The 9,018-nt window shown below is 40.0% G+C and overlaps 1 protein-coding gene across 1 annotated transcript; it reads left to right on the top strand.

The window, feature by feature from the left end:
- Nucleotides 1-254: 254 nt before the first annotated feature.
- On the top strand, nucleotides 255-4,651 carry SAP (Transducin/WD40 repeat-like superfamily protein). Its single transcript, XM_089782473.1, is given in 5 exon segments — nucleotides 255-420; nucleotides 423-461; nucleotides 464-501; nucleotides 3,537-3,987; nucleotides 3,990-4,651. Coding segments are annotated over 5 exon segments (1,356 nt in total).
- The last annotated feature ends 4,367 nt before the right edge of the window (nucleotides 4,652-9,018 follow it).

Here is a 9,018-nt window from a genome sequence, read left to right as displayed (position 1 = left end):
AAAAAAACCTTCACGAGTATTAACCTTATTGGGTGTATTTACGTACATATACTGATAGACGGTGTATTTATACGTGTATAAAAACATGTCTGCATCGTAGCTTAATAAAGTGATATTGTCATATATAACCAAGAATCCCAAACACCCTCTTTTGGGTCCCTCACTTTGTGTCTTTATCTACGCCTTTTTGTCCTTGTTTCTTTGTAGCCCATTTCTTCCTTCTCCTTTATAGCTTCTCCACTTACTTATTATTGATGTCTTCTTCTCCTTCTTCATCATCATCATCATCATCTTCTTCTTCTTCTTCCGAAGATGGCAATGGCAATGGCAATGGTGCAAGAAGAGGTGGTGATTTCGAAGGGCCAACTTTGAGGCGTAGACGTGCCAATAATGAAATATGGCCAGGGCCTTTTGTTGAAGATCTGTGGTTCAAGTCGCCATTGATGCTTATCGTTCTCTTGGTCCCTTGCTGCTGCTGCTGCACTGGCCAATGTGTTTCAGGTATGTTTTTGATCATCTTCAATGCCCTTTTTCATAGTATATTTTTGTTGACTTTAAGGATATAGAATTGATTGAATTAGAGAATTCTTGATTGGGATTTTCGTTTTGATATCATATGAGTTTATCAACCGGGAACATAGTTAGTAAAAATGTAATTTTGTTGTTTTCATTTCCAATCTTCATAGCATTGTCATAGGCTAGCACACTACATTAAGAAGGTAGGATGTTCCGGGGAAGAACAAAATCTTAGTCTGGTCGAAAACGTCGTTTTGAAACCTGAAGATGTACTGCAATTTTGCAGACTATGTTGATTTCTGTTTTTTCTTTTCTCATTCATTATTCATACTTGAAAAATTATATTTAATGAAAGAGAGCAGAGTGAATGCGGATATATAGTGTCAAGTCTTGGATTTATTAGCATCCAAGGGGAAACAGCCTTTGGAAGGGAACTGACTTTCCATGGGTCCATTTCTAACAAATTTGTGTCCCTTTCGGATGGTGTGGTTTCATCTTGGCGATGTTAGTTATTTCCTTTTTACCACTTTCGAAATGTCTATTTTTGAACCTCTTTTCATATATTGAGTAGCGGAAAAGGGCTCTTTTGGTTTTTGAATTTCCTTTTTCCCTTTCTTGGCATGATCCTTTTTTAAGCTCTACAAATCCTTAACTTTTTTGACTGACCTTTGTTAGCCATCTGGGAAATCCATGGGATTCTTTCTTTCCTAGTGCTCAAATGAAGAAAGAGACCTTTGAGGTCTACTTTAATTTTTAACCGTGTTGGGAATTATGTAGCATTTAGCATGATTTAAGGCGATAGGCTCTGTTGTATGTCTCTTGCCTTTCTCATGTAAGCGTAACATTTCTATATTTGGTTAGCATTGGATATGTTGGAACCTTCTTTGATATATACGGGAATTCGTTGCCTGTTCACATACATAAATATATATATATATATATATGTATGTTGAATAGATTAGGTATAGGTAGTACTCTCTCTCTCTTGCCCCAAGTTTACAGCATGCTCAGTGCTTCATGCTACATTGCCATATGATAATGTCTGTCATTTTATGTGTCAAACGAGATCAGGCGCTTCTGCAGTTGTTACCCCGGTCAAGCAATAATAAATCTCATTGCAGGAGCAAGTTAATGGAAAGCTTTGGTAACAAGGAGATTTGGAAGTAAAGTGAAACCAGATTTCTTGAAAATTACTAGTAGCATTTAGCGTAGAAAGAAACTTTAAATTATAGTATCATACTATAAATCATTGTTCTAAATTCAAATGATGATTATTTTTCTAATGGTGACCCAACAATGAAGAAATCAAGAATAATATGAAGAGCTAGATGATAATAATTTTATAGCATCATAAAGCAAGATAGTCTTATAGTAGTAATATTCAATGAGGAAACATTTAAGCCTTTGCCTAAGGCTTTATGGTTCTTTAGATCTCACTACTTGATGGTTCTATTAAAAGGATGGGATCAGTCAAAAGCCAGCATGTGCAATGCCGAAAAGCACATGGAGCCCAATGCTGGGTATTTTTAAAACTGATGTCTCCTGTTCATCTGGATAAGGTCGGTCTTCTCCATTTGCTGAAGCCCAGAGCCCAGTTGCTGACTTGTTTATTTATGGCTCCTCTTGTGTATATGTGAATAGGCTATCCTAGAGTCCGAAACCCTAAGAAAGTTTAACTCAAAAGACTAGATGAAGAATTTTGGATTCCATTGTTTTAATGTTGAGTCAGTTATTAAGAAATAAACAATCATATTAATCATTAATGAATGTTTAAAAGAAAGGGGGAAATCCCGGTCTTTTTATGATAATAAATCATGCGTAGATGGTCCCAAATAACAAGTGAAACGTATGCTAGGAGGGACTGGAGCAGGTATGTGGGAAGTGGAAGTATGGGGTAGGAGTCAAAGAAAGAGCAGAAAAAAGGGAAGCTGCGAAGGCTATTAGATTCTGTGCTTTTAACGAGACAGGGCTTTGGCCAACCCTTTCTTGGAAATGAAAGAGAGAGAAAATATATGTAAATAGGGAAGCACGCGTAAAAGTTGCGATCCTATGTTTTATATACAAATATATTTATATAAATAAGCTTGCGTTTCTTTGGTTTTTGGATTGGATTGATAAAAACTCCCTATGGAGTATGGACCACAGCTTAGTCCATGCCCCTTTCCGTTCCTTCGTCTCATAACTCATAATAAAAAAATAATTTCCTCTCCCAAAACTTTTCCCATTTTCTCATCGTCGTGGTCTTCACGAAGTCTTTCTCCTCCTTCACTTCAACCACCTGACCCGGAGATTCTTTGTCTTTTCTGGCAGCAACAGCTAATTTTCTATCTTTGTTCTCTTGCTGCCTCTCCGTGGAACCAAGAAAAAAAAAAGGGGAAAAAGAGCTGTCACAGTCTCCCTGACAGCAGGATATGTGATTAGGTCTTTGTACTACTACGAGTCTATGCTACAAGACAAGTCGATTCCAATATGAGATTTTGAAAATGAAAAATGTGGTCAATTTTTTTGTAGAAAAAAAGAAGCTATTGCCATCATCTTTTTATGAAAAGCTCTGGTTGATTCTGACACCTGAACCGAAAACAAGCTTCTTGTTCACTCTCACGTATGCTTCTCTGCTCTCTCTAGTGCCTAGTCTCTGCTACCAGCCTCTGCGCGGCCAGCTGCAACTCCTCTCTGTTAAAAGCGCTTTACGCGCATGGCATGGCACTGTTGAAAAGCGCAGGGGCCAAACACTGCTTGCTGAAAGCTTTTTGTGCTGCCGCTTCTCTCTTCATTTAGTTATCGACCCTCGAAACCTTTACTCAGCAATAAATAACTGGTCGAACTCAAATTTTACGTATTACGTCATCTTTCGGTAATCCCCCCTGAATTTTGGCTGGCTCTATCCATTTTCCGCATGTTCCTCGCTCTTTAGTTTCCATTATTTTTGCTCTTATCTTTGCAACCCTAAAATTTTTATAAAGACTTTACGTGGATGCATGAGCTGAACATTTGTACTTGGCTCGTTTCTGTGCATGCAGGTTTGTTCCACGTGGCAAGCTACCTCTCGCTCTGATCCACTGTGGCACCGTCTCACCAGCGTTATATGGGGCCGGACCCATCGCATGCACGCTACGTGGCGTGAGGAATACATTTACCGTCATCAAACGGCTCAGAATTTTCGTGCTGGGAGATCACTTCACGAGACCCTCCACTTCGATCCATCCGACGTGGACACCCCAGATGGGCTGACGTGCCGTTGCCTTACCCTCTCTGACACCCACCTTGCTTGCGGCTTCGCTGATGGCACCGTCCGCCTCTTCGATCTCGCCACCCGCCTACACGTCAGTACCTTCCGTCCCCACCACCGCGACCGCTTCGGCCGCTTCTCACGCGCGGTATCCGGCATTGTGATTACCGACCCCAGGCTCATTTTCGCCACCCTGGATGGCGACATCCACGTTGCGGTCATAGACGGGGAGCCCCATGCGCGCAGGGCCACATGGGTAACGTTTTGGACGATGGTGCCTTGGTGGACTTCACCGGTTGTGAGCGCTGGTGGGTGGGCCTTTATGCAGGGGTCCCGGGCCGGGCTTTCCACATTTGGGATGGTAACACTGAAGAGCTAGTTTACGTGAACACCACTTTGACTGACCCAGGAGCCGTAATGGGGTGGCACATGTTGACTGAGTTGACTGAAACCATAGGCCGAGTCAGGGTGACGAGTCAGGAATCGGCCGTGGCATGTACGAGTTTGAGGTACATGGTTTTGGACTTGAGAAATCCGGAGTTTCCATTGCATGACCAACAGTCTAGGAGAGAACTTACAGTGACTTCTTTCGATGCCAACGACGAGGCGTTCATTACGGTGGACAGCCGTGGATGGGCTATCGTGCGCCGGGTGGATACGTTGGAGGAGGTGTGTAGGTTTAACACGGGGGAGAGAAACGTCATGGGGTGCATGAACTTAGGATACGCGCTAATGTGCGCCGGGGTGTAATAAGGGTGTGGAGATAGAGCATGAGAATGGTGGCGACGCTTGTATAGTTTCAGCGAGAACGTTGGGGATGTCAACGCGATGGTGTCAGATGAAAGGCACGTGGCGGCAGCGAGTGGTGACACGACGATACACTTGTGGGATTTCGGTGCACAGTAGGATAGTGAGTAGGGCTAGTGATTTTAGGGCGTAGGCGGGTAGGGGGGCGATGGTGACAGCAGGGTGAGGTTAGGGAAGGGAAGTGAGTCAGGAAACTGTACTTTGGGTGGGAAAGTGACATTGATAGAGCAGGTGAAGGGGGATGTAGTGGGCGTGGGACACGCTGTTTTGGGGACCTTTTATGTTTCGAAAAAATAAAAATCAAAGTGGGGAGTGTCGAGTGCTGGCTCGTGACTTCCTCAAGGGAACTGGTTTTGGCGTTTTTGACTATAATTAACAAGCGGTAAAAGGAAGGAAGAACAAAGCCTTTGGGTCCGTAGCTCTCTCTTATATCTTGTCTCTTTCGAGTTGTGCCTTTCTTTTGTACTTGTACTTGGCTCTATTTATCTGAGGGGAAGGAAATTGCCAAGAAAATCCTTTATTTTTCATTTCCTTATTTCGTCTAATTTTTAGGGGGGGAGTGGAGAGAGCTGGAAAAGGGTTTTGATTGGGTAGGGGGAGTAGGCAGGTAGGGTCTCCATGATCGTTTTGGTAGTTGAGTAATTGTAGGATTCCATCCCACCACATTTCGTTTCTTATTATGTATTCTTTCTTTTAGTAAAACAATGCATTCTTCAAAAAAGTTTCTATCTGGCTCCTTTTCTTTTCTGCTTTCAAGCTTCAGTCTCATTATGATAATAATGAAGCTCTCGGCCCATCATTGCTACATTGGACCTAATATATATATATATACATATATATATATATATGTGCTTCCTATCTTATGTTAGTATTATTGCTTGGGATCTTGATGGGCAAGGCAGCATGCGTGCAGGCATGTCAGGGTATGCCATGCGACTATCGCCAAATAGCAATGGCGATGGCGTTACTAAACCCATATAAATGACAAACCCTGGCATATTTATACATTAATTAATTGGTTGTCCTCCCTATATGCACTTAGGCATATTTAATTAGCTTGGTTGGGTTCGTTTTTATTTTTTCCTACTCAAAGGCCTAAGCCAATTACAATCAATTCGAAATGTAGCCTACGACAGTGGTTTTCCTTTGAAGATATCGAGGGGTAAAGTGAGTGCTAGACATGCACCGTGCAATTTTCACATCTAAATGGAGTAGTTATAAAAGACAGTACGTCAGTATAGGATTTTGACAGGTTTGGGCTTTTGACAAGTCCAAGTCAAAATATCAAAAAACAGTGGAGTTGAATGTTTTAAAATAATGAATTGTGTTCCCGAAAGGTGGAGTGTGAATCTGTATTTAGCAGTGAAAATTAAATGCACTTTTGTACTTTGAGTGTGTTTGGTCACGAATCTTTTCAGTTGAAACAGGTGGTGGCCGAAGACTGCAACTTGATATAAAGAAAAAGATGGTTGCACTGTTTATTTATTTATATGGATGCTAAATCAGAACATTTTTGTTGATAGGCTGAATAGCCTTGAATCCAAATCTTATTCTATGGGCCAATAAGATAAAACCTACTGGATCGTGCCGAGCCCAAACTATTTGCTCTGCGGTTCAGGTACGGTACAGCCTGCACCTCTCCTCTTCCAAGCCTAAAACCCAAGCTAAAGTTCTTTGCTTCTATGTGCATTTGCAGAAATGGTGGGACTTTCTGTTGCAGTAAAAGATTTCGTACGTCCAAGGTGGAAATTCCTCAAGGCATTCGTTCAGATGGTCGGGAAAGCTTAACTTACCGATCCACATATGTTGAAACTGGACTTATTCTAGGCTAATGCTTCAGCCAGAGCCAGTGTTGGAGTATGGCTGGCTGTGCTGCAACCAGATTTGGTTCAGCTACCGAGTTCTGATTTCCAGCACCAGGCCTCATTGCAGACAAGTTTTTCTCTATTGCTTCAATCAAGTCTGAATTGCTTTATTCTTGGTTGTTTACTTCAAGTTTCATGTTTGCTTGCTGTGCTAGCTTTACAATACCAACTTCATCTCAATTAAGCTACTGCCTGCAACGTTTGTCCAAGCCTTACTCCACTCTGCTTAGTTAGATTTTTTGGTTCTGCAGCATTTGCAGTTTATGGTTTAGCCTTATGCATGGTTCTTTTGCTATATTTGACTTTTGGTTCAATTCCCATGTTTTGTAATGTCAACTTACAATTCTTGGTGTAATATAAGTTAAGATGTTTTTTGTGTGAGTTACGGGAGACGATGCATCAGACTAAGTATGAGTAGTTGATGCCTTTGTAAACTGCACTTGTGGATAAATATGTTAGCTGCTGGAATGAGAAATGCCAAGCCATTAAGTTCTGTTTTGTGCTGCGATTTCTTGCTTTCTTTTCTCTACAAACTTTGCTTTGATTGAGACTTTTTTGTGTGATTGTTATTCTGCAAACATCTTTCATTCACCTTGTTTTGCAGATTTGGTTCTATGACCAGTGTGCTGTGCCCTTTGATAGTAGAATCATTGATCCTTTGCTGCAATCCTTGAGCAGCTTTGGGAACTTTAGTTTCGTTGACATTTTCAAAATTTGGTATTAGAGCATCAAAGGGTCTTGAGGGGCTTGTGAGTGAGTTGAAAAACTAGAGTTTGAGAGAAAACAACTGAGATTCACTTGCCAAAAATCATAAACACTTCTGAGTTCACCTCAAATGGCTTCTAATTGCTTTTCCCCTGCTCCGCTACCATTTTTGTCCAGAGAGAACTATCACATTTTGGTTGTGGAGATGAAGACAAACATGCAAGCTCATGACTTGTGGGATGTAGTAAACACGAGAATAGATCCTCCACCTTTGAAGGCTAATCCCACCATTGGACAGATTAAGCACACAATGACGAGTGCGTCAAAAAGTTGAAGGCCATATCTTATATTCAGAACGGTGTTTCTGATGTGATCTTGACAAAGATCATGGCTTGCGATGCACCAAAGCAAGCTTGGGAAAAGATCAAGAGTTCGTAGGGATTGAAAAGACAAGGTAGCAACAGATCACCAACTTAAAGAGAGATATTGAGAATTTGAATATCTAGGACAATGGATGTCACGACCTATTCTCGGGCCATGAAGGTCTATATGAATATAGTCTATTAGATCCAAATAAGCCTTACACATCTCATTTATATGTGCATACCATTCACAGCACGTGTGGGTGTTCGTGTACACCATTTCACGCAAATCATACAACACAAGAAATACATATATAAGTATGTATTCATTTATCAATGTCCACATTTCACATTACCAATAATTTGACACCTTCCCCATGCTCATTAATATCCATGGTCTCATAACTAGTAATATTCTAATCATTCACACCACTTTTGGTGCTCAATATCATATAACATTTGTAAAATAAATAAAGGTATTGCCAACTGTGACTACATAATCATAACTCTCAACATGAAAAATTAAATAAACATATAATACTAGACTACGCAACGGAGTGTGACTCGACACTAGAAATCATAAGAAGGGCTCGAATACATTTACTAAAATCAAGTTGTGAGACCTCACTAATAGTCGGTGAGTCGAGCAATCTATTGATTTGAATAAACAAGTACATTTTTCGTGTGTGAGCTATTAAACTCAATAAGTAGACATGGGAAGGGGAAAAGCCATAGGGGACATACTTTAATATAAATCACAATCTTGATATAAACATGAATTTAGGAATAATTATCAATTTTCATTCAAATCCTTGAAATAATGTTATTTCCAAACTCATTCAAATGATTCTAATTGATATCAAAGTCGTTTAGGAGTTTAGATTTAAAATGAGAAAAATAAAAAACAAGTGAAAGGCCATACCATTCATTGCACTTGTGGGTGTTCGTGTACACCATTTCACACAAATCATACAACACAAGAAATACATATATATAAATATGTATTCATTCATCAATATCCACATTTCACATTATCAATAATTTGGCACATTCCCCATGCTTATTAATATCCATGGTCTCATAACTAGTAAAACTCTAATCATTCGCACCACTTTTAGTGCTTAACATGAGTATCATATAACATCTGTAAATAAATAAAGGTATTGCCAACAGTGGCTGCATAATCATAAGTCTCAACAAGAAAAAGTAAATAAATATATAATACCCGACTAGGCAACGAAGTGTGACTCAACACTAGAAATTGTAAGAAAGGCTGTAACACACTTACTAAAATCAAGTTGTGAGACCTCTCTTGATAGTCAGTAAGTTGAGCAATCTATTGATCTAAAATAAATAAGTACATCTTTCGTGTGTGAGTTATTAAACTCAGTGAGTAGACATGGGAATGGGACAAGACAAAAGGGACGTGCTTTAACATAAATCACAATCTTGATATAAACAAGAATTTAGGAATAATCATCAATTTTCATCCAAATCCTTGAAATAATGTTATTTCCAAACTCATTCAAATGAT

Source organism: Theobroma umbraticum, unplaced genomic scaffold (assembly GCF_002168275.2).
Source record: "Theobroma umbraticum cultivar Fairchild unplaced genomic scaffold, ASM216827v3 scaffold_44.0, whole genome shotgun sequence".
NCBI lineage: Eukaryota > Viridiplantae > Streptophyta > Magnoliopsida > Malvales > Malvaceae > Theobroma > Theobroma umbraticum.
This window is presented reverse-complemented; position numbering and strand designations above follow the sequence as displayed.